The sequence below is a fragment of the Sminthopsis crassicaudata genome, chromosome 2, assembly GCF_048593235.1.
Source record: "Sminthopsis crassicaudata isolate SCR6 chromosome 2, ASM4859323v1, whole genome shotgun sequence".
Classification (NCBI taxonomy): Eukaryota; Metazoa; Chordata; class Mammalia; order Dasyuromorphia; family Dasyuridae; genus Sminthopsis; species Sminthopsis crassicaudata.
In genome coordinates this window covers 39,841,353-39,867,318 of record NC_133618.1, presented here as the reverse complement: position 1 = coordinate 39,867,318, position 25,966 = coordinate 39,841,353, and the positions used below count along the sequence as shown (strand labels likewise).

At 48.6% G+C, this 25,966-nt stretch overlaps 1 protein-coding gene across 1 annotated transcript in view; it reads right to left on the bottom strand.

Moving 5' to 3' along the window:
* The window catches only part of HYDIN (HYDIN axonemal central pair apparatus protein), a 414,007-nt gene that overhangs the window by 117,674 nt on the left and 270,367 nt on the right, over window positions 1–25,966 (bottom strand). Inside the window, 14 exon segments of the mRNA XM_074285934.1 lie at window positions 1,167–1,332; window positions 2,495–2,734; window positions 6,162–6,311; window positions 7,654–7,845; window positions 7,984–8,111; window positions 8,240–8,376; window positions 12,168–12,292; window positions 13,736–13,869; window positions 16,880–17,057; window positions 18,546–18,683; window positions 20,523–20,732; window positions 22,025–22,141; window positions 22,755–22,845; window positions 24,031–24,192. Coding sequence (XP_074142035.1) covers window positions 1,167–1,332; window positions 2,495–2,734; window positions 6,162–6,311; window positions 7,654–7,845; window positions 7,984–8,111; window positions 8,240–8,376; window positions 12,168–12,292; window positions 13,736–13,869; window positions 16,880–17,057; window positions 18,546–18,683; window positions 20,523–20,732; window positions 22,025–22,141; window positions 22,755–22,845; window positions 24,031–24,192 — 2,168 coding nt within the window.

The following is a 25,966-nucleotide window of genomic DNA, read 5'->3' as shown; positions in this document are numbered from 1 at the left end:
ATGAGAGAGAGAGAAGAGAGGAAAAATCTGGGAGAGGGAGAGGAAGAAGGAGAAGGACAGGGAGAGGGAAAGGAAGAAGGAGACACACACACAAAGATGGAGAGAAAGAGAAAAGAGGAAAAAAATATAAGAGAACGGAGAGGAGAGAGGAAAGGAGAGACAGACAGAGACAGAGATGGAGCCGGGGATATTCACAGCCCTGTCCCTCTAAACACAGAAAGCAAACTGAAGTGAAGTCCCGGGATGGCCAGTCCTGGGTGCCTCGAGCTGCTTGTCTTGGTCCCAAGAAGCTGCAGGGCTCCGAGGGAGCTGGAGGAGGCTGGGTCTGGGGCCTTGAGACTTGGGCCTCTTCACAGAGAAGGAGGCCATGGGCCCAAAGTGCTCCAAGTCCAGGTGAAATCTGACTCCAGCCTTGGTTCTGCCTCTGCCTGAGAGCCGGCAGGCGGGCAGCACTTTGGGCTTGGGTTATGGCCACAGTCCTGGCAAGCCCCTGAACTTGTGTTCCCCGTCTGGGATGGCAAGCCCTATGGAGGCTTGGCAAGGCCAGACCCAAGATGTCCTGGGCTCCCTCTGCTTATGGGCCAGATGCTCCCCACCCCTGCTTTCCCCCAACAGCACTGATGAGTTTAGCCCATCAATTTGCTCTGCCCTGGAAAGGCACAGAATGGCATGAGAGGCAGGGCAGGGAAGCTCTGTGGGAGTGAGATGGGGAGGGGGTTCTTAAAGCAGCATGGGTATCCAGGGGTCAGCATGGGGCTCGCCATCCCAGATGGGGGACCTCACTGAGGGTCCTGGGGCAGATGCAGCACTCCTGGCAGGAACCTTCCCTGTTTCTTGCCCACCAGGCAGGAGGCTAGCTTTGGAGGAAAAACTTTGGGCAAATTGGAAAGTTGGGTTAAAACTGGTAATATCTACTTTTGGGGGGGTTATTTTCCCTTCATTTTGAAGGGGAATGGGCTCTCTGGAGCCTTGGAGAAGAACGGGGTGGTGACTTGTGGAACCGATGTGTCCAGCCCCCATCCCCGCCTCTGACCTCAATGGCCCTCGTGACCCCTTCATTTGTGTGGCTGGGTGTTGGGCCGGGGGGGTGAGCGGCTCCACAATCCCTGCCGCCATTGTGCCGGGCTCAGAAGGGGGGCTTCCCTGCCCAGGCCCCCGCCTCTCACCGTTTTCTTGGCCCAGGTATTCGGTGGGCTTGCTCTTCTGCTCTTCCCGCAGCCGCATGAGCTCCTTGTAGTACTCTGTCACTTCGGGGGGCAGCTTTTCCCCAGGGCCACGGGGTGGCAGGAGCAGAGTGTTGGTGGCGTCATAACCTTTGAGGTTTCGGAGGATCTGTGCAACAGGGAGGAAAGTAGAGCTTGGCTTCTGCCCACCGCATCTACTTGGCAGTGGTTTAACATGGAGGCTTTCCTTGGTCCTCTGATCCCTCCTCTCTGGGACCACATCCTGGCTTTTCCCCCTAAAGTGCTCAGGGTTTCAAGGCAGGCAGGATTCCCAAATCCTGGAAGAACTTGAAGGTTTTGGGGGTAAAATGGAGCCCTTGTTTCTCTTCCCTTCAAGATCCAGTGTTTCATATCTTTTTTTTTTTTTTTTTTTTGGCTGAGGTAATCAGGTTAAATGACTTGCCCAGGGTCACACAGTAGGAAGTGTTGTGTCTGAAGCTAGACTGGAACTCAGGTCCTCCTGACTTCAGAGCTGGTGCTCTATCCACTGCGCCCCCTAGCTACCCCATATTCATTTTTCTAAAATAGCTGGAGAGATCAGAAGGTAGTGAGGAGTAAATTTGCAGAATGGCATGAGAGGCAGGGCAGGGAAGCTCTGTGGGAGTGAGATGGGGAGGGGGTTCTTGAAGCAGCATGGGTGTCCGGGGGTCAGCATGGGGCTCGCCACCCCAGATGGGGGACCTTACTGAGGGGCCTGGGGCAGATGCAGCATTCCTGGCAGGAGCTATTTGTTAGGAACCTGGGGATTTAGACCGGGGTGACTCAGAAGTTCTGGCCTGATGCCCAATTTGGGAACATTCAGGTGGTATTCTTGTAAAGGTGGGGAATTAGGCACTTGACACTTTCTTCCTGGGTTTCTCTAAAGCCAGATGTCCTCGCCTCTCCTATTTTTGTTTCTTTTCCTCTCATCCCCATCCCCATCCCCCTCACCCCCATCCTCTCTAGACATGTGCATTCACAAAGTTCTCTCCTACACTCTCTTCTCTTCTCTTTAGATTGGCTCTTCCAGGGGTTTTGGTGAAGATTCATTGATTGCATGGATTGCCCTAAATGGTTTGAAAGAAGTTTCTAGATAGATTTTTTAAAGTTGATAATTAGGATTTTCTTCCTTGCTGTATTTGCTCTCTGAAATCTAGAGGAGGTCAAGTATTTATTTAAATCTCAATGCCCACAAGATGCTTTTGGTCCCCTTCCCAAGTGCCAGTGTTTTAGCCTCAGGTGGAAGATATGGAGGAGATGGATTCCCAACCAGCCTGGAAATGACCTCTCACCTTCTCTTCTAAAAGATATTCCTGATCAAATTCCAGAGAGTAAAACTCGATGGGAAAATTGCATGGATTCTTCACGATGACCTCCGCCTCATCACCACTAGCAAAAGGCAGCAGAGGCCCCAACTCCAGAACGGAGGGGTTAAATTCTAGGCGGGGCTCCAGGCCATTGCCTTGGACGAGGAAAGGCAGCTTCTGGTTGCTGTGGGCAATGTTGATGATCAGGTTCTGGGTGTACAGTTTCTGAGGAGAGAAAAGGACAGAGACACAACATCCCAATCAAAGGGAGAGTCTTTAAGATGCCCTTCCGCTTCCGGCTGCAGGAAGCCAGAATCTGATACTTTGAATTGGTCTGTCATTGTTATGGCAGAAAACTTTTCAAATGAAATTGTTGTGGAAGAATTCACACTCAGGTGCACACACACACACACACACACACACACACACACACACACACACACACTTCAGCAAAATTAACCATGATATCAGCCTCCATTTTTGCAACTCTTCAGAGCCATGCTTGGTCATGATAATTACAAGGCATTCAGCATTACTGTGTATACTGAGTCCTACTTCCGCTTACTTCCCTTTGAAACAGTTCATATAAGTCTTTCCGTTCGACTTAACGAAACAATTATATTCAGAGGCCGAAATTTATATAACGAATCCCCAGGTGATGGCCATCTACTTTGTTTCCAGTTCTTGGCTACTGTGAAAAGTGCTGACAGAATTATTCTGATGTACATGAAACCTTTCTTTCTCTCTGTGGTCTTCTGGGGGTATATGCCTAGTAGTAATATAAAAAAAAAAACCAAACTACCCTTTTTGTCATTTAGCATCATTTTAAACTACGTGAAAGCATTCTGGGTAAGGGAGCCAGCCAGGCAAAATTCTGTGACTTGAGAGGTGGCGTGGGAGGATGAACAAGTGACAGCTCCGGGGTGATGGAGCAGCAGGAGGCAAGGCAGATGGCTGGGGTCCAGCCAGGGCAGAATTCTAAGAATGGGAAGGAGAAAATGGAGGTATTCCTTCATCCACCAGCCCTCTGGGACTCCTTAAGGTATCTCTACCATTGTATGTGTGTGTAGGAGGATTCTCACTAGCTATCTACCTTAGTTTGAGTAGCAACCTGCAGAAGACAGAAGGTTGGCCTTGGGATCAGAAGCTCTGGATTCAAGTCCTACTCTGGACACTTACGTTATAGGATGGGAAAGTCACTTAATTATTCTGTGACCCAGACAATTAGGACTAGAATTTATAGGTGATTTGCTGAAACATATTGATGGACCTAATTAAATGCATACACAATTTTGCATTTCTGTTTTAATTAAAGGCTTTGCTATTTGACTTACGATTCTTCGTCTATTTGTAGAGAATACACTGTGGGGGGATTTGAGTCATATTGGTCTAACTGATCACCCTCCAAAACCCCAGGCTGGATCCAAAGCCATTGGCGATCTATGGTACATAGATTTGGGAGGCATTTGCATAAAGGTGGTAGGTCAAGCAACTAAGAGTGAATGAGACTACTGAGTGAAAGAGAAGAAAAGAAAAAAAAAAGCAGAGAGAGTCCTGGAAGAGAATGAGGAGGCAACAAAGGGCGGCAGTCAGGAGCACGGGGAGTGTACCCAGGCGGCCAGGGGCACATCAAAGCTAAACGGGGGCTGAGGACCCCGAGGACAGAGAGACCCGTGTTTAGGCCATTGGTGACCTATGAGAACAGCTCCCAGACTAGAGATGGCAGGACCCAGCGGAATTATTGAAGAAAAAGCTCTTTGAAGAAGTTTTAAAAGGGAGGAGAGAGTTGGGTGGAGTGAGCAGCCCTCGGGGTACACTGCCCCATGGGGGACGCCCAGTCCAGTTTCAGTACATACTGTGCGCCATTATCCACCCAAAGGCCTAGCTCGTCCGCCTCTTCCCTTGGCCATCGATGGCTTTCTTTTCCCAACTATCAGGGAATACATGGGTTTAAAGCCAAAGATGCTCAGGTGGTAACAGAACAAATGACCAGAACGATGTCTTCGTTACCACCCACAGGAGCGCCCCCTCTGCCGGGTCACTGCTCAGCAGGGGGAGACGGCCACCCAAGGAGCCCCGGGCGGCCAGGCGGAGGGCCCAGGCGGAGAGCCCAGGCGCAGGGCCCAGGCGCAGGGCCCAGGCGGAGGGCCCAGGCGCAGGGCCCAGGCAGAGGGCCCAGGCGCAGGGCCCAGGCGCAGGGCCCAGGCCCAGGCGGAGGGCCCAGGCGCAGGGCCCAGGCGCAGGGCCCAGGCCCAGGCGGAGGGCCCAGGCGGAGAGCCCAGGCGCAGGGCCCAGGCGCAGGGCCCAGGCGGAGGGGCCAGGCGCAGGGCCCAGGCGGAGGGCCCAGGAGGAGGGCCCAGGCGCAGGGCCCAGGCGCAGGGCCCAGGCCCAGGCGGAGGGCCCAGGCGCAGGGCCCAGGCGCAGGGCCCAGGCGGAGGGCCCAGGCGCAGGGCCCAGGCGCAGGGCCCAGGCCCAGGCGCAGGGCCCAGGCGCAGGGCCCAGGCGCAGGGCCCAGGCGGAGGGGCCAGGCGCAGGGCCCAGGCGGAGGGCCCAGGAGGAGGGCCCAGGCGCAGGGCCCAGGCGCAGGGCCCAGGCCCAGGCGGAGGGCCCAGGCGCAGGGCCCAGGCGCAGGGCCCAGGCGGAGGGCCCAGGCGCAGGGCCCAGGCGCAGGGCCCAGGCGGAGGGCCCAGGCGGAGGGCCCAGGCGCAGGGCCCAGGCGCAGGGCCCAGGCGCAGGGCCCAGGCGCAGGGCCCAGGCGCAGGGCCCAGGCGCAGGGCCCAGGCCCAGGCGCAGGGCCCAGGCGCAGGGCCCAGGCGCAGGGCCCAGGTGCAGGGCGTGTCCACGGCTGAGGGGGTCTGCTGCCTGGAACCCTTCCCGCTGAGGCAGGCTGCAGGCTCATGGCTGGTGTTCCCGGAGGCTCGCTCTGGGGAGCCCTGAGCTTCTCTGCCGGCTTGTTCGCTCTCCCTCCACAAAGGATCTCTTTAGCTCTTTTAACTACTAGTCCCAGGACTCGTGTAGCTTCTCTTGTGATTTAGCGTTAAGTATCCTGGAGCGATGCCAGGATCTCATTTACAGCCTGGGAACTCCTCTCAATTCTTTTGCTCTCTCGGATAGGGGGGCGGGGTGGACCTGGGTGAGGCAATTTATCTTCCGGGACCCTCCCACTCCCATGATCTTTTATGAATCTTGGGCACCGGGTGGCACCGCGGGCCTGGAGTCTGCCTCAGGTACTTCTAGCTGCGTGCCCTGGGCCAGTCACTTAACCTTGTTTGCCTCAGGTTCTTTGTCAGATGAGCTGGAGAAGGAAAAGGAAAAAGCCACTGCGGCTGCCCGAGAAACCCGGGGGGGGGGGGGGGGGGGGGGGGGAGGACTGAAAGGATCCAAGGACAGTAACACGCATTGCTTCACCCCGGCCATCCACAGGGATGCCGTAACTGTGAGGTGACCTCTGAGCCCCCCCCCCCCCAGCAGGCTGCCCTTAGGCCTGTTCAGAGTGGCGGTGACTCCGAACGCAAGAGGAAGCAGCGGGAGCTTTACCCGGTAGATCCCAGATGTCGGACGTCAGCTCCCTGGAGACCCGAGCCTCTCTCGGCCGGGATCTCGGTGAGTGAGACTAGCCCTGCTGAAGCCCCCACGGGCACGCGGGATTTACCTCTTCCGACGGCATGAATTTGATCTGCACGTTGGTGCGCTCTCCGGGCTCCAGGACTCCGGACATGGGCATGACTTCGAAGGCTTGGAGCTTCGGCTTCAGTTCTGCCTGGAGCTTCTTCCGCAGGTACTTCGGCATGCGCTTGTCCAGCTGGCGTTGGAAGAACAGAGAGGGAGGCGTTTTCGTGAACAGACCCAGCCTTCCCGCGGCTGGGTAAGGCTAGGGGATGGTTCTCCAGACAGCAAATGGGGCTGGAAGCCCGAGAGTGAGTCAAGCACGAGCTCCCGGGAAAAAGTCCACGGTCTGTGTCTTAGTGGAAGGACCGAGGACCTGAAATGCACCGCAGTGCTTGTGGCTTCAGATGGGGCCCTGGCGCCTCCCTCCCTCCCCCTTTGCTCCCCGCTTCAGGACCATGGGTGGCGCCCTTCTCCTGGTGTTTCGTCTTCTTCATTGCTTACTCCCATTTCTTCAGAGGAACGGCCCCCAGGGCCTCCTCCCCTCCCTCCTCGGGCTGTGCTCCCGGTGACCTCGGCCCTTAGTCCCCAGTCTCCCCTCCTCTCCCTGCGCTCTGCTCTGAGCCCAGGCCTACACTGGCGCTGCCCCGGGGTGGGGGCGGGGCTCCCCTCAGGCCGCTGCTGGCAGCTGAATCCACGGGAATCCTTTTAATTCCACTTCTCCTGCTCCCATTTCACTGTGCCAACACTGACTCATGGGCCCAGAATCTCCGGAACCCCCCGCCATTTCTCCCCTCGCTAGTGCTTCCCACCCAAGGAGACGCCAGGTACTCTTCCTGCTAATGGCCCCAGGCTGCAGAACCTCGGACAGCGCCCCCCACAGGGCGCGCTGAACCAAGCTTATGGACTGAACCTTTTTAAAGTTTAATTTTCAGACTCATATTACGCCCAAACGAGTCTTCGGATCACTTCCCCGCTGCTCCTCCCTGCCAGGCTCCCTTCCTCCCTGGCTCCCGGCTCCAGACTTTCCTAGCGAGCGGAACGGCCGCCTGGAGTTGGGCAGATCCGAGTTCCAGTCCTGCCTGAGACGCCGGGCAGCCCTCCCCACGCCAAACCTCCCCTCATCTGCCCCCGTTTCTTCCTCTAGAATGAGCCTGACCATGGCTCTCAGCCAAGCGAGACCCAGGTGTGTGAGCCCACCCCGGCGGGACACCTCGAGCACGTGGACACACGCGCATGCGCCTTCACACTGTGTGGCCTGGAGGACCTGTGTGTGCACGTGCGGCGCACAAGTATGAGAGTGTAAGTGTGCTGGCGCCCCCTGCCGGTAAGGGCTCGGACGCCAGCTTCCCAGGGCTACTCAGGGCTACCCAGGGCTGGCAGTCACGATTTCTCGGAGGACTTGTCCACTCAGTCTATATTCCAGTTCCGGGGCCCTTCCCCGTCCCCTCAGCTACAGGAGACCAAGACTGCGCCCCCCGTGGCGGGAGGACTCGGCCCCGGCGCCGGAGGCGGACTTGGGTTTGCTCCATGGTCACCTTGGAGGTCTGCTTCAGGTTGGAGATAGACCAGTCGCAGGGGACGGACAGCTCGTTGTACAGCTGGAACGAGGCCACCTGGCACTGCCCGCACTGGATGGTGCCGAACTCCAGCTTGTCGTGGGATAAGGAGAGAGCCGGGATGGTCACCTTGGCCCGGATGCAGATCTGCAGGGTCGGCCCGCCTATCACCTGTGGGGAGCCGAAGCCTGTGTCAGCAGGCCCTGCAGGGGAGGTTGGGGCCAGTGGGGGAGGGGGGCAAAGCCGGGGGCGGGGAGAGGGGGGGGAGGAAAATGGGGGGGCGGAGCCGGGTCCTGGGGCGGAGCTCACCTTGATAGGCAGGATCACTTCCTTATTGCCCACGGACACGTTGGCCGCTTGCGGGTCGCATCTCACCTCGAAGGTCTCCGTTTCACAATGGGGCAGATTCCTCACGCGGTCGAGCTGTACACTGAAGCCTGTTGGGAGCGACATTGGGAGCGACAAGAGCACCTCATCAGCCCTGGGAGGGGAAGGCTATGGGGCGGGGAAAGGCCTGGGGTTCTGGGGGGAAGGCCTGAGCATGGGGGCATCCTGGGGGCGTTACCCGAGTCCTGAAGGGCGCTCTTTTCTATGTGGAAAGACACGGGCAAGCTGCTGGTGTTGGTGATTTTGACTATGTGGCTGCGGACGTTACCGAGAATGATGTAGCCAAAGTCAAGGATGTACTCGGGAAGATGAGCCCTGAAACGGGAATGATAATGGTGCCCCAGTCTGACACCCCCCCCCCCCCCCCCCCCCCCCCGAGTCTGGCCCCACGAGTCTGGTCCCCGGGTCTGGTTCCTGGGTCTGGTCCCCCGAGTCTGGTTCCCCGAGTCTGGCTCCCGGGTCTGGCCCCTGAGTCTGGTCCCTAGGTCTGGTCCCTGGGTCTGGCCCCTAGGTCTGGTCCCCTGTCTGGTCCCCTGAGTCTGGTCCCTCGAGTCTGGCCCCCCGAGTCTGGTCCCTCGAGTCTGGCCCCCCGAGTCTGGTCCCCTGAGTCTGGTTCCCCGAGTCTGGCCCCCGGATCTGGTCCCCCGAGTCTGGTCCCCCAAGTCTGACCCCCCGAGTCTGGTCCCCGGGTCTGGCCCCATGAGTCTGGTTCCCCAAGTCTGGCCCCCGGATCTGGTCCCCCGAGTCTGGTCCCCCAAGTCTGACCCCCCGAGTCTGGTCCCCGAGTCTGGTCCCCTGAGTCTGGTTCCCCGAGTCTGGTCCCCCAAGTCTGACCCCACGAGTCTGGTCCCCGGGTCTGGTCCCCGGATCTGACCCCACGAGTCTGGCCCCCGGATCTGGTCCCCCGAGTCTGGTCCCCCGAGTCTGGCCCCACAAGTCTGGTCCCCCGAGGCTGGCCCCCGGGTCTGGCCCCTAGGTCTGGTCCCCCAGTCTGGTCCCCGGATCTGGTCCCCCGAGTCTGACCCCCCGAGTCTGGCCCCCGGGTCTGGCCCCGGGTCTGACCCCCTGAGTCTGGTCCCCAGGTCTGGCCCCGGGTCTGACCCCCTGAGTCTGGTCCCCAGGTCTGACCCCCCGAGTCTGGCCTCCGGGTCTGGTCCCCCGTCTGGTCCCCCAAGTCTGGCCCCACGAGTCTGGTCCCCGGGTCTGGTCCCTGGGTCTGGCCCCTAGGTCTGGTCCCCTGTCTGGTCCCCCGAGTCTGGTCCCTCGAGTCTGGCCCCCTGAGTCTGGTCCCCTGAGTCTGGTTCCCCGAGTCTGGCCCCCGGATCTGGTCCCCTGAGTCTGGTCCCCCAAGTCTGACCCCCCAAGTCTGGTCCCCGGGTCTGGCCTCATGAGTCTGGTTCCCCGAGTCTGGCCCCCGGATCTGGTCCCCCGAGTCTGGTCCCCCGAGTCTGACCCCCCGAGTCTGGTCCCCGAGTCTGGTCCCCTGAGTCTGGTTCCCCGAGTCTGGCCCCCGGATCTGGCCCCCGGATCTGGTCCCCCGAGTCTGGTCCCCCAAGTCTGACCCCACGAGTCTGGTCCCCGGGTCTGGTCCCCGGATCTGACCCCACGAGTCTGGCCCCCGGATCTGGTCCCCCGAGTCTGGTCCCCCAGTCTGGCCCCACAAGTCTGGTCCCCCGAGGCTGGCCCCTGGGTCTGGCCCCTAGGTCTGGTCCCCCAGTCTGGTTCCCGGATCTGGTCCCCCGAGTCTGACCCCCCGAGTCTGGCCCCCGGGTCTGGCCCCGGGTCTGACCCCCTGAGTCTGGTCCCCAGGTCTGGCCTCGGGTCTGACCCCCTGAGTCTGGTCCCCAGGTCTGACCCCCCGAGTCTGGCCTCCGGGTCTGGTCCCCCGTCTGGTCCCCCAAGTCTGGCCCCACGAGTCTGGTCCCCGGGTCTGGTCCCTGGGTCTGGCCCCTAGGTCTGGTCCCCTGTCTGGTCCCCCGAGTCTGGTCCCTCGAGTCTGGCCCCCTGAGTCTGGTCCCCTGAGTCTGGTTCCCCGAGTCTGGCCCCCGGATCTGGTCCCCTGAGTCTGGTCCCCCAAGTCTGACCCCCCAAGTCTGGTCCCCGGGTCTGGCCCCATGAGTCTGGTTCCCCGAGTCTGGCCCCCGGATCTGGTCCCCCGAGTCTGGTCCCCTGAGTCTGACCCCCCGAGTCTGGTCCCCGAGTCTGGTCCCCTGAGTCTGGTTCCCCGAGTCTGGCCCCCGGATCTGGTCCCCGGATCTGACCCCACGAGTCTGGTCCCCCGAGTCTGGCCCCACAAGTCTGGTCCCCCGGGTCTGGCCCCTAGGTCTGGTCCCCCAGTCTGGTCCCCGGATCTGGTCCCCCGAGTCTGGTCCCCCGAGTCTGACCCCCCGAGTCTGGCCCCCGGGTTTGGCCCCGGGTCTGACCCCCTGAGTCTGGTCCCCAGGTCTGGCCCCGGGTCTGACCCCCTGAGTCTGGTCCCCAGGTCTGACCCCCCGAGTCTGGCCCCCGGGTCTGGTCCCCCGAGTCTGGTCCCCCGAGTCTGGTTCCCCGAGTCTGGCTCCCGGGTCTGGTCCCCCGAGTCTGGTCCCCCGAGTCTGGCCCCTGAGTCTGGTCCCTAGGTCTGGTCCCCCGTCTGGTCCCCCGAGTCTGGCCCCACGAGTCTGGTCCCCGGGTCTGGTCCCTGGGTCTGGCCCCCGGATCTGGTCCCCCGAGTCTGGTCCCCCAAGTCTGACCCCACGAGTCTGGTCCCCGGGTCTGGTCCCCGGATCTGACCCCACGAGTCTGGTCCCCGGATCTGACCCCACAAGTCTGGCCCCCAGATCTGGTCCCCTGAGTCTGGTTCCCTGAGTCTGGCTCCCGGGTCTGGTCCCCCGAGTCTGGTCCCCCGAGTCTGGCCCCTGAGTCTGGCCCCCGGATCTGGTCCCCCGAGTCTGGTCCCCCAAGTCTGACCCCCTGAGTCTGGTCCCCGGGTCTGGCCCCATGAGTCTGGTTCCCCGAGTCTGGCCCCCGGATCTGGTCCCCCGAGTCTGGTCCCCCAAGTCTGACCCCCTGAGTCTGGTCCCCGAGTCTGGTCCCCTGAGTCTGGTTCCCCGAGTCTGGCCCCCGCATCTGGTCCCCCGAGTCTGGCCCCACAAGTCTGGTCCCCCGAGTCTGGCCCCCGGGTCTGGCCCCTAGGTCTGGTCCCCCAGTCTGGTCCCCGGATCTGGTCCCCCGAGATTGGTCCCCCGAGTCTGGCCCCCGGGTCTGGCCCCGGGTCTGACCCCCTGAGTCTGGTCCCCAGGTCTGACCCCCCGAGTCTGGTCCCCGGGTCTGGTCCCATGAGTCTGGCCCCACGAGTCTGGTCCCCGGGTCTGGTCCCCGGATCTGACCCCACGAGTCTGTCCCCCAGATCTGGTCCCCCGAGTCTGGTCCCCCGAGTCTGGCCCCATGAGTCTGGTCCCCCGAGTCTGGTCCCCTGAGTCTGGCCCCCAGATCTGGTCCCCGGAGTCTGGTCCCCCGAGTCTGGCTCCCGGGTCTGGTCCCCAAGTCTGGTCCCCCGAGTCTGGCCCCCAGGTCTGGCCCCCGAGTCTGGTCCCCCGAGTCTGGCCCCCGGATCTGGTCCCCCGAGTCTGGCCCCTGGGTCTGGTCCCCCAAGTCTGGTCCCCCGAGTCTGGCCCCCGGGTCTGGCCCCCAGAGTCAGGCCCCCAGGGGACACTGCTCCCCAGGGGACACTGCTTCCAGTGGGAGTGCACCTGGGGCGGAGAATCGGTCCTAGCTTCTGTGCTCCTGGGCCTACAAAGGCCAACCAGGCACAGCTACCTGGACTGTGGTCAGGAGGGAGGCTGCCAGATTTGTCCCCATCGCCGCCTAATGAGGCCTTCCCATGCTCCTGTCCACACCCGCTAGGCTGGTCCACAGCTCCCTCTCAGCGCAGGCTTGCTGACTTACTGACCAAACTCTCTGGCTTTGGAGCGGAGCTTAAAATTTCTCTCATTAACTCGGCACCAGATAGTGTTTGACATGAGACCAATTTTGTCTGATTCTACTTCAAGAGAATACATTGATATTTAAGTTTCATACACTCTCCTCTAGACGGTCTGAGAACAATAAGCAGAGAGACAACTCACTGGAGTAATTTGCGGCGAGATCGATGACTGAAGAAAGATTCTTCCAGATTGAGTAGTTTCTGTTGATCTAAAGCATGTTGCCTCATGATTAGCCGCTCAACTTCCATCTGGATCTGGACATCTAACTGGAACAATATAAACCAAGAGACAGTCACTTCTCTCTCTTTTTTAATGGTCATTTGTGTTTTTATTAAAGCTTTTTATTGACAAAGCATATGCATGGGTAATTTTTCAACACTGACCCTTGCAAAACCTTCTGTTCTAAATACTCCTTTCCCTAGATGGCAGGTAGTCCAATACATGTTAAATATGTTACAATATATGTTAAATCCAATATATGTATACACATTTATACAGGTATCTTGCTGCACAAGAAAAATCAAATCAAGAAGAAAAAAAAAAAAAAAAGACTGCAAAAAAACCAAAACGCAAAAAACAACAGAGTGAGTGAGAATGCTATGTTGAGTTACTCCTTTTCTCTAAGAAAAAGTCACTTTCCTGCATTCTTAGTTGTCCCACACATCCCAAGACTATCATTACCATCAAGGATTGTGGTTTTGGAACAGCTGGATTCTGAAGAATGAGCATCGAGAATGAAAATGTTCCATGTCTTATATAAATTTTATCAATAGAATTCTGCTCAACTTATTTTTATAAATCACCCGTGAGATTCTGGGGCTTCAGATTTATTTCGTTTTCTACAAAACGAGAGGCTTGAGGCAGATACTACTCTTTATCCCAGAATTCTGCAATTGTTTTCTAGAAGGAGGAGGGAGAAAATGTTGGCAGTGGAACCGACCTTTAGAGACGAGGTGTTCATTCTGGGGAAGTCTTGGAATGTCAACAGACTGTTGGAAGTTTTAATTCTCTGTTCATTTGTTATCGGAAACAACACTAATGTTGATATTGAGTGACAGTTGTTTTTATACTTTCTCTGAGAAATTCAAAAAGGTTTCCCTGATTTATCTTATTCACTCTTAGAAAATTCCAGAATTATAAATGGATTTCTCTTGCCCCAGTTGGAATTCTGGGCCTACCTTGGGAGTAATATCATTAGTTATGTTCCTTGTGAACATATGCACAAACATACTTTTTATAATTTTAGCAATTTGTTATATTTATAGGAAGATTACTTCAATCTTTCTAAACATGTTAGATTAAGACAGCACCGGGGTACTAGATGGAGAGCTAACATTGGAGTCAACAAGATCTCGGTTCAAATCTTGCCTCTTACACAGACTGGGCAAACTGCCTCACCCTCTGCTCTAGATTACTCTCCAAAACTGTATGCTGCAGAGAAGGGGCTGATCCACTTTGGCAGAGGGAATTTTCTCATCTGGGAGTCCCCTGTCCAGTGACATGACCACCTCAGTCCTTAATCCTGTGCCCTAGGCACAAATGAAACTCTAGCAGCTAGCATTTAGACAGTCCATTAAGGTTACACAGCATTGTGCGGTTCTGTTCTGAGGCAGCTCATGGGAGTGAGCACTGCACAGTGTGTGGATGTGAGTGGATGCCCATGCATGTCACACACACAGATGTTCTGCATAGGGAGCAGCTGTGCTCACATGGCTGGCCAAGCAATCCTCCTCAGATGTGGTCTCGGTCACAGGGTCTGGGTAGATGGACAGCTCATCCTTGCTGCTATCCTTCCCTAAATTTCTTCTGGCTTCTCTCAAGAATTCCTCATATTTTTCATTTCCTGTTGGCAGTTACAGAGAGATCAGAAAAAGCAGAGTCAGGGAGGAGTGTGCATTGTGCCCCAGTACTGCCTCTCATAGGTAGATGAGAGGAAGATGAACTTTCTTTCTCACCTTCCCTGGCAGTATTATTTGAAATCTGAAATGGAATGTGAAACTCTAAATCGGGGGCTCTTAATCAAGGGCTGGGTATGTTATAGAGTCCATGAACTTGGTTGCAAAAAAAATGACATCTTTATTTTTACAAACTTTTCACTGAAATTTACATTTGGGAAATCACAGCTACTTTCAGATTACATTATAGGTGCACATATTTAGAAATAAAGTTTATATTTATCACTGCTTCAAAATTCCTACAATTACTAGATCCATTACTACATCAAAAGTGATCATGGTCTTTCTGTCTAAAGACTATTTTAAAATAATTGGTTTCTTTTATAATTCAAAGTATTTTATGAAGTTAAAAACATGATTCTGAGGTTTCCAAACTACCAAAGGGACCCATTATATAATAAATGATTAAGGACCCCTATTAAATGTACCTAGAGATATCATGATGGTGGAACTGTTTAAATTTACTAAGTAATGCTTATAAAATTTTTTTTAAATTTTAATTTAATTTTATTAAAAAATTTAAAAATAGTTTTTATTTACCAGATATATGCATGGGTAATTTTACAACATTGACAATTTCCAAATCTTTTGTTCCAATTTTTCCCCTTCTTCCCCCCACCCAAGATGGCAGGTTGACCAATACATGTTCAATATGTTAAAGTATAAATTAAATGCATGTATACATGTCCAAAAAGTTGTTTTGCTGTACAAACAGAATCGGACTTTGAAATAGTGTACAATTAGCCTGTGAAGGAAATCAAAAATGCAGGCAGATAAAATTAGAGGGATTGGGAATTCTATGTAGTGGTTCAGTCATCTCCCAAAGTTCTTTCGCTGGGTGTAGCTGGTTCAGTTCATTACTGCTCTATTGGAACTGATTTGGTTCATCTCATTGTTGAAAATGGCCACCTCCCATCCTCATCTCAGATCAAGCAAAAACAAAAATTGATCTAATTAAAAGAGATAAGGAAGGGCATTATATCCTGCTAAAGGGAAGCATCAATAGTGAAGCAGTATCAATATTAAACATGTATGCACCAAGTGGTGCAGCATCTAAATTCTTAAAAGAGAAATTAAGAGAGCTGCAAGAGGAAATAGATAGCAAAACTATAATAGTGGGAGATCTCAACCTTGCACTCTCAGAATTAGATAAATCAAACCACAAAATAAATAAGAAAGAAGTCAAAGAGGTAAATAGAATACTAGAAAAGTTTGATATGATAGATCTTTGGCGAAAGCTAAATGGAGACAGAAAGGAATATACTTTCTTCTCAGAAGTTCATGGAACCTATACAAAAATTGATCATATACTAGGGCATAAAAACCTCAAAATCAAATGCAGTAAGGCAGAAATAGTAAATGCATCCTTTTCAGACCATAATGCAATCAAAATAACATTTAATAAAAAGCCAGGGGAAAATAGACCAAAAAATAATTGGAAACTAAATAATCTTATACTAAAGAATGATTGGGTAAAACAGCAAATCATAGACATAATTAATAACTTCACCCAAGAAAATGACAATAATGAGACATCATACCAAAATGTGTGGGATACAGCCAAAGCAGTAATTAGGGGAAGTTTTATATCTCTACAGGCCTACCTGCATAAAATAGAGAAAGAGAGGGCCAACGAATTGGGTTTACAACTAAAATTGCTAGAAAAGGAAAATGGCCACCTCCATCAGAAGTGATCTTCATATAATATTGTTGTTGAAGTATACAATGATCTCCTGGTCCTTCTCATTTCATTTAAACAAGGTGGCTGTACAGCTAAGTCTTTGAAGCCAAAACAAAGTGAGTAATGATTCAGTTAATGTGGGAAGTGTAAATAGCCAATCCAGTTATTTTATATGTTGTCCAGTCTATTTTTGTAGGCTTTTTTGTGTTTGTTTTGTTTGTTTGTTTTGACAGAATTTTCCTCCCTGGTACATGGATTGGAAGTAGCCATAATCTTGCTCTAGAAATTTAAATATATTTGAGATATGCTCCTGTTTATGTTAACATCAAGAGGTAGAAGTCTATGACAAGTGGCCAGTCAGATTCCATGTCATGGCAGGGAAAAAAAAAAAAAACTGGTGAAGTGGGGAAGATCTGTAGAGGGATGGAAATTGGTTTCTGTGGACTTCAAAAGAGAAGAAAGGCAAGAGAACTTTTGTTCTATCACTGTCCTTAGGAAAGGGAGAGTCCAGATTGGGAATATTTTATGGACTGAATGTATTGAGGTTTGGGTAGTTGAGAGGAGAGAGTTGAACTTGGATCTGTACAGAGCCCAGCACATAATAGGTACTTGGTGATAACTTCAGAGGTAGAACCTTGATCAAAACTACTTGGCTTGCTTCCTCCATGATCAGAAAAGCTCTGATTTATACTAGGTCAGGAGTAGGAAGAGTGATGGGATGGGGGGAGCAGGAAGAACTAAAAACCTAAACAAGAGATTACTTTTTTACAGGTGGTCTTTCATGCTTCATCTGGGCCAAGCTAGTGTGAGTAGGGAGCTTGGGCCAGTGATAGGTTTTCTGCAAATTTATTTGGTCCCACAGATTCTGAGTGCCAGATTCTGAATCCTATACTTATGGGGAGCCACTACTGTGATTCTTCTAATGTTGCACGAAGGGGAGGAGCCAGGCCTTAGTCAGAAATCCAAGGACAAGTTTTTTTGGGGGATGCTGATCTTGGTGTAGTGGTAGAAAATCCCCATGGGGAGCCGGGACCCAAACTGCCTGGTAAGTGTGCTCTTGGGGGGCTTTCCTTGAGGACATTTGAGCATTCATTGTTGAATTTAATGCATAACTGTTCCACTCTTTGTTCCTCTTGTGGTCCTGTGTGTAGTCACTTTACCATATCAATAGGCTCTGCATCCTCACTTAGAGTCACCAGAAAATCCCAGGTGAGTACCTTTGATGTTCCTAGGGAGATCCAGAGAGATCCGGGGAAAGATCCCTTCTCCCCTCAGAGTGAGGGTCTCTGGTTCCAGGTGGGCAATCTGAATCTGAAAACTCCTCTCAAAGACTTCAGGCACTCCGGGCAGGTAATAAACCTTTAACACCTGCTCTTTATTCGAATGAATGAAACCCTACAATAGACCAGAGAGAGCAAGAATAACAAAGGGTAAGGCCATGAAGCAGTTCCTCCAGAGGAATCATGAGAAAATGAAGGGAGAGAACTCTTACTAGTAGAAAATTTAAAGAGAAAAACAGAGTTACATCATGAAGGAGGGTGTGGGTCTGCTTCGGCAGGAAGAAAACTGGAGCTAATTCAGCAAACAGAGTGGTAATCTGAAAACCGTTCTGTTAGACTACATCACTTGGTGACGAGTCTGGATTTTGGCCTTTCTCTGCACTGTAGGCTAGGTGGCCATAACATGAGGCTCAAAGACTCAGAATCTCCAAGATGGGAAGGAGCTCAGGGACTGGTTTATCCTCCCTGAATAGGGCTCCATTATACAACATTATGGCATGGAGCCATTCAGATTCTCCTCGGGAACTTCTAAAAATGGGGAAGTCACTCCCGCTGGAGGCAGCATGTCTATTTGTAGGAAGCTTTTTACTAATATCAATCTAAAATCTGCCTCCCAGCATCTTACAGTTACCGGTCCTATTTCTTTCTCAGTTCCTTCAACTTAATTCCTGTACAGTCTACTTTTGATCCTTTACCATTTACCTCCTCTGGAGGTACCCTGGCTTGTCCTTCCTAAAATGTGACAGAAACAGAGACAATCCTCTGAAGGTGGGCTCAGCAGGGCAGAGTAACTGGGGCTGCCATTGCACTATTGATTCATACTACGAGCTGTGTGATCCTGGGCAAGTCATTTCACCCTGTTTGCTTCAGTTTTCTCATCTATGAAATGAGTGGCAAACCACCGCAGTATAATTGGATCATGGAGAGCTGGACAACCAATTTCCCATTTTTCTACAATCCGCCACTCTCTAGAGCTGGCAATCTTGGTCACTGTTTTCCAGTCAACTTAACAAATGGTACTGACCACTCAAAATTAGGTCAACCAGACTTAGTCCCTTCCATAACTTGACTTAGTTCAGCACTATTTGCTGGTATTTTCATTCTTGGAGATTCTTGGTCAAGATCAGTTTGGATGAAATGACCTCTGAGGTCCTTTCCAACTCTTGAGATTCTATAATTTTGTGATTTAGAATTAGAACGATCTGTATGGACAACAGAGTTAAAACAAAAACCTTGAAAGGCTCGAAAGTGAATCTGTGCCCTGATATCTTCAAAGGAAGGGAAGAAATAAACTTGGGACAACTTAGATTTATTATCATTTGAAGATAAAATGACCGGAGAGATTGGCTGACTAAGAGCAAATTGAAGATGGGAAAAGAGAAATCAACACAGATAGATGGAAAGATCCTGGGTTGAATTTGTTTTCAAAAATATTCATTTCATCTTAATAAAAGAATATTCTATTCTTCCAATAGTTACAGTGGACAAACCATAATCCTCCACACTTGGAAAACACAGACACGTGGATATGTACATGCATACACATACTTTCTCCATACCCAGGATGGATCTCTTTTTCTATCCCAGTCAGGCAGGTACTTACAGAGCGGGGAAGGATCAGGGGCATTCCACGCTGAGGGCCATCTAAAGATTGCTGGCTCCCATCCAGAACTTTAAACTCAAAACCAACTTTGCCAATATTCTTCAGGGTAAGGTCATTTTCCATGACATGATCAAACATCTTGGGAAGATAAGGGGGAAAGTGATTAATCAGCACCATGAGGGAGTCTGTAAGATACTGCCCCATGCAGGAAGGCCCCTCAGAAAGAAGCTCACATTTGATTTGGGGCACAGACAAGATATGTACTCAGCAGAGAGAAGGTAATCTCGGTAATCTCACTAGCCACTGGGTTCCACTGGAAAATCTTTATGATTTAGTTAACCCAGTCAAAAGGGCCTTCTGGTTCCACAGGGAAAACCAGCTCTCAGAATTTATCTACAACATATTTACTATGGGCAAGTCATTCAATTAATCAACAAGCATTTTTTAAGCTCCTAGTTCATACCTGGTCTTGCTACATGCTCTAGATATATAAGATAAAAAAAAGCCAGCGCCGGTTCTCAAGGAGCCAACATCCCCAGCTCTTAGCTCAATAAAATAAATGGAATTAACAATATAGCATCTGTTCACAAAGAGATTCAAGTCTATATAGTGATAGGTGAGAAGAGAGCCACATGTACATACCTAAAATAGCCAAAATAACTCCCAAATATATAGTTATATATACATATATGTATATATGTACTCTTTAATATATATACATACATATATATGTATATGTATTCTCTCAAATATATATATATGCATACATATACACATACATATCTGTGTGTATATATATATAAATATATATATATATACTCCCAAATATACATACATATATGTGTATATATAGATATGTATATATAGCTATATATACATATGTATGTATATATAGCAAACATTTTATATTATAAGCCAAAGATCAATGTGCGGTAGAATTAATTAAGGAATTGTTCTTGAGTAGAAGGAAGTAAGTCTTGAATTTAGCTTTGAAGGATGCAGAGATTTTGGATGGGCAGAGAGAAAGGTCTAGAGAACAAAGAGTGAATGAAAAATATGGAAACAGGAAAAAGAATTTTTTAGTAATAGTGAGCACAATCTTTGGCACACAGTAGTTCCTTAATAAATATTTGCTGATTGCCTGATTCACCAAAAACTACGTTGGGTAGTTATGGGTGTACCCAGTTCATGATTTGATTTTATTCAATAGGCCGTGGAGTCACTATCATTATTTATGGAGGGGAGCAATGTGACGATAATGGTAATTCAGGAAGATGAATCTGGTGGTCTTATGTGGGATGGATGGTGGTTGGGAGAAAATAGAATTAGGGAGGTAAGCTAGCAAGTCATTGTAGTAATTTACATGTGAAGCATGAGACTTTGGAAATGAGTAAGGAGAGTTGAATCTGTGAAATATTGTGGAAGATGACAGTAGGACTTAATGATTGATTGGATAGGAGAAGGGGAAAGGGAAGGAGATGAGAGTTATCTAAAATACTTTTGAGTTTGTGGAAAAGGGGGACCAAGAAAATAGTAATGACAATTGGGGTAAGGCAGGAGACACTATTTTGAGGGAAATGGTGAGCAGCTAAATTTTTGATACTTATTCTTAAGCTCTGAGAAAAAAATCAAAATGTCCTACAGATACCTGGAGATGCAGTTTGGTGAGTAGGTGGACAGAAAGGGGAGCTGTCAGATTTGGAGAGAAATATTTGAGACCCTTAAATTATAAGCTCCTTGAGGGCAGGGACTGGCTTTTTTGTTTTTGTTTTTGTTGCTGCTGTTTTATCCTCACTTCTTAGCACAGAATCTTGTACATAAGCAGATTTGTTAACAAATATTTATTGATTGAGTCACAGAGTGAACTTCAAGTTGTGAATTACCCAAAAAATTGATCACAGAGGGAGAAGAGCAGAAGATTAAGGATGAGGACCAGTTTTAAGGCAAGGAGAATCCCTTGGAGTCTGTTTGATGTACCTGGAGTCCATAGTTAATTTCCTTTGTGTCAAATTTGTAGCTGACCAACGAAGCTTCTCCTTTGAGTATGATCTCATAGGTGGGCCCCCCCTCCACTTCACAGAGGGCTTTCACCTGAGCAATGATGTCACAGTGCCCATAAAATGCGAAGGACACCTGGTGGCTGCTAAGGGGCGGCAGCACTCCATAGAGGGGTAAGATGTCAAACACCTGTGGGGAAAACCACAGCAACATTTACCCGACTGCAGAACGTCCCAAAGGGTCAAGTTCAGTCAGTGCACAGAACATTCATCAGAGGGTCATAGATATAGAGGTGGAAGGGACCTTACAGGACATCAAATCCAATAGGCTCATTTTACAGACAAGAAAACTGAGGCAAAAAGATTAAGTGGCTTGCTATTAAGTATCTGAGACTGGATTTGAATACAGGTTTTCCTGACTACAGGTTCAACTTCCTTCCCACTGGGTCACCTATGTAGTTAATTTTGAAAATGTGAAGTAGTTCTGAGCAGTAGCATGCTCTGAAATTCACATTTCTAAATGTGAATTTATCATCAAAAGCATCAAGAGATTGGGCTCTAAAATTGGGTCTTCCACTCATCACACAGCTTGTTCTCTTTCCCTGGACCTCTGTCACTATTTGGGAAAATGGCTGGCCGGTGCAAAGTTCAGGGAGGGTACAAGGATGGGATAGATAGGTCTCCCTCCCCTCAGCTATCCACCCTAATTGTGTGAGTTGCTTTGGCTGAAAATCCCACCCGTGGGAGGTGTCCTGTGATGAGCCCCTCCAAATTGGTCTAGACTGGATCTCAGCTGCCAGGGACAGGGGATGACACCAATGTGACAAGATACAAAAATTAAGACACAATCTTGACATTACACCATCTGAACTGACAGTGTGCTTGGTCCACGGGGATGGTTCTGATGCCAGGGGTCCAGTCAAAGCAACCAACTCGTTAAAGTAGCATCTGCTTCATGCCAGAATGGGGGAAGTAGAGAGCTTAGAAGGAAAACAAATGCAAAACAGCTGTACTCCAAAGCTTCCTCTGTATTCTGGATGCAAAGTCAGTTGTGTTGACTCATGCTCATTAAATCAATTTTTTAAAAAGAGGAAACATATTTCTTTTTATCTCAGCATCTCAGGCAAAGGAGCTTTAGGAATTATTGTCTTACAATGATAGATTATAGCAACTTGAGCTGGACCTTAAAGGTCATATATTCCAGCCTTATCATTTTCCTTCAACACAGAACGGGAATCACATGAAGAGATCTGGCCCATTCTTGCCAACACTTAATGAGCTGTGATTCTGGGAAGTCCCTTCCTTGTACGGTAGAAACTTAAGACACTGGTGAGATTTGATAGCAAGAACTTCCAGCTCCTTGAGCATCTGGAGCTGAGGTTTCACCAGGGAGGGACAAAGCCAGATAAGGAACTCTTAGTGGAGAACAGAAAAATGAGGTAAAATCTGCATGAGAAGAGCATGCACAAATTGTTAACTTACTTCTTCCACTCCGATGTTAAATGAATCATCCTGTTCAAAGATCCATAGGGAGTCCTGGAATTCCACCTGGCTCTGGGTTATTAATGTTCTTACATCTTCAATACTTGATTTCAATGGCTAGAAAAAAGGGGGGAAGTTCATATATCTTTACTTTGGAGACCAAGGCCTATTCCCCATCCTCCATCCCTTAGCCCCACCTCCAACTGTAACATGGAGTGTTCACGGGCTCCATTCCATTTCTCATTCTAGGTTTTGCTACTAATCTTGGAGTTACAGGCAGTAGAGACAAGAGTCATCCACAGCATTCCACAACACTATAGTTTTTCACCTTATAGAAAATATAATTTGTAAATTATATGAAATAAATAAAATAATAAAATAAAATAAATAATAAATATGTAATATTTATAATATAAATTTATATCATATATTATATATACTATAAATTTATAAATAATAAATAAATAATAAACTAAAATTTAAAAAATAAATATAAAAATAAAAATATATATATATAAAATAAATATAAAGTGGCAGGGGTTCCCGAGGCTGTCCTGGTGCATTTGACATGGAAGGAAAGCAACTATTGTTATGTTACATAACCCTATTTCAACCAGACCTCTTGGTCTTCCTAGTGACTTCCCTTATGTTCCTGGCTAATATTTGCCCTATGAAAGGGGTCCTCTTGTTAATCCATTATTAGGGGACAAAACAAAAAAAAATAACTTACTTCTGTATTGACTGCAGTGACTACATCTGATGGCACTAGAAGTTTCTTTTCTCCTTCCTCATGTATATGATTCTCACTCAGAATGACATGCCTGGAGAATTTGGATATTGGAGAGTTAGCAGACTGGATACCAGACCATAGCTTTTCACTTGAGTGACCCTATCACTACCTTTCCCTAAATCACATCCTCTCTTTCCTGCTTAAAAAAACCCAAACCAAATGAAGTGGATAGCATTAATAGGATTAATTGCATAAATCACAAAGAATTAGATTAAAGAAAAATTGAAGTAGCTCCATAAAACACAACAGCCACACTCTCAAGATGCTAAGCAAAACTAGGATCAGTGGGTCTTAGCAATACAAGCTGTGCAATAGTTTGCCTTGGAAAACAGTGAGTTCCTCATTACTGAAGATCTACAAATAGGTGCTAAGTGGTCAGGTATGATGCAGAGAAGGACTCCTGTTTCAGGTGGGCACTGGACTAGGTCACCTCCGAGGTCCCTTCTAATTCCAGCATTCTATGATTCTAGGTAGGAAGCCCAAGGGGAAGCCAATCTCTAATTTCCTTCCCCACCCTCCACCTTCTTACAGAGGAAAGTGCAAAACCTTCAGCCCAATAGGAAAATGCCCATTGCTTTGGAGATGGGGATTGGGGGAGGAGGAAAGTAGAGGAGACAAGGTAATTTAATAATTGGCCATTACCTCACTTTTCTGTAAAGTCTCAGGAAAAGTCAGTGGTTATCCATATATTTGACTATGTTCCAGAATGACTTTGAGCAAATAATAAATGACTACTATGAACACTCACATAACCCCCATATGAAGAAAGATGCTATCTGCATCCAGAGAAAGAACTGTTAAGCAATAAGTATATAGAGAATATTTTATATGCAAACATCCACATATAATCATATTTGTATATAATGGTGGTCACCTCTAGGGTGGAGGGAGGGAGAAAAGAAAAAAAAAAGAAAGTTATGCAATAACTTTGTTACATATTTTAAAAGAATAGCAAATTGTACACAGTACATTTTGCAGTTTCATATGCAGCCATCTTTTTTGTTGCCCATCCTTTTCCATGTGGTAATCAAGATCTGTCCTTGGATAACAGAGGATGGATAGGATGATGGGATAAAAACGGTTCATTTTTACAGGCAAATGAAATGACGTCTCTCCATGGGTGGCCAAAGCCATATCCATGCCCATGTTTATGTCTATACATGAAGAACACTGGAAAGAATTTTTTCTCACTTTGCTTCAAAATATCTATACTTACTCAACAAATTCATCTGTTTCAATTGCTATACTTGGTGGTGCTGGAGTTGCTGGTGAAGTTACTGGTGCTGGGGTCACTGGAAGTAATTCTTGTTGAGTCTCCAATGACTGTGACCAAACACGAACTGGGGCACTGTATGGCTTACGCTGCCCTGTTACAAACCTGCAAGATCAAGTTAAGAGTCTACAAGTGGATTTCCACGAGTTTATAATCAGGACAAGAAGGACTCTTTTTCTAAAACAAATGGTCAAATTCTACACCGGTGATTAAAAAAAGACCATGATATCAGTCAAAGATCTAGAATTCAGGATTCAGAAACATCTCTAATATTCAGTGTATAGTTCTGTGCTTGGTCCTTTACCCATGGAAGGAGAGGAGAAAAGAGAAGATAGTTCTATTGGTTGTGGCTTTGAAAGACCTAATGGCTTATATATATAAGTGCGTGTATACATATTTACCTATATATAAGTATACATATATATTCACACAAATATATGCATATACATGAATATGTATATATGTCTACCTAGAAATAAAGATTTCCATTAGGCAAAGGGAATGACTTGCTCATTTACACCTGGTTTTGCCTCTATCTCAACAAACATTTATCTTAGACCATTTACCAAGATAAAATCAGAATGAATACATGAACTAGAAATATATAGAGATTACAAGAAAATTGGAAGAATGTGGAGCATATTACTTATCAGATTTATGGATAGGAGAACAATTTATGAATAACAAGAGCTAGAGAGAAAAGTTAGATGTAAAATGGACACATTAAATTTAAAAGTGTAATCAAGATTAGAAGGAAAACAAAAAATTGGGGGAAAATTTTTATAGGCAATTTCTTAGCTAAAGATCTCATCTAAATATATAAAGAAATTTATCAAATCTATAAGAATAAGAGTCATTCCCCAAGTGATATTAATGGTCAAAGGATATGAACAGTTTTTCAATGAAGAAATCAAAACAATTTATAATCATATAAAATGCTCTAAACCATTATTGATTAGAAAACTGCAAATTAAAAACAACCCTGACATATTATTTTATACCTATCGGATTGGCTGAAATGATTGAAGGGGAAAATGAACTGATCCAACCATTTGGAACTGGCATTTGGAATTATATCCAAAGATTATTATGCCAGTTTTAGCTCTATTTCTAAAGATGATTAGAGGAAAAAGGAAAAGTACCTCTCTGTTCTAAAATATTTATAGCAGTTGTCTTTGCTTTCATTGGAAGCTTGGGGTAAGTAAAAGTATTTGTAATTTTCTAAAAAGTGGCAAAGAACTGGAAATTACAGGATGCTCCTCAATTGAGGAAACAAGTTGTGGTATAGAATTGTGATGGAACACTACTGCGCTGTAAGAAATGATAGACTTGCACAAAATGATGAATGAAATGAGCAGAATCAAGAGAACATTGTATATAGTCACACCAATATTATTTTAAAAGCTAGTGCCATTCCACGTCTCATTGCCATGTAGAAATAACCCATAAAATGTTGGTATGGAAAAGATGGGTCTTTACTTTCTTTGGAAACTTGAGATAAGTAGAAGTGTTTGTTAATTTCCTAAAATTAATTAATTCCCTTTTCTCCTTTTTAACTCTGGGCCCAGCTTACTGGCTCAGCTGTACTTTGTCCTCTGTATCTACATTCAAACTCAATAGGATATCCATCAAAATGTGTGCATATTAAAGTCTGGATACTAAATATTCTTTATCCACTTGGTCAGTTAGACAGACCCTCTCTCTTTTAGGAGTCTCAGCAGTGTGTTGGGGTTTGTGTCAGTGTCTTAATGCAATCCACACAATGTCATCCACAAGTAGGAGCTTCTTGGAGGACTTTGCCACATCCAGGGAACTCTCCTTGACCTGATCTCTGCACTACATCTTGTCCATCAACTTTGGCAACTAGCCATCTCCTTGT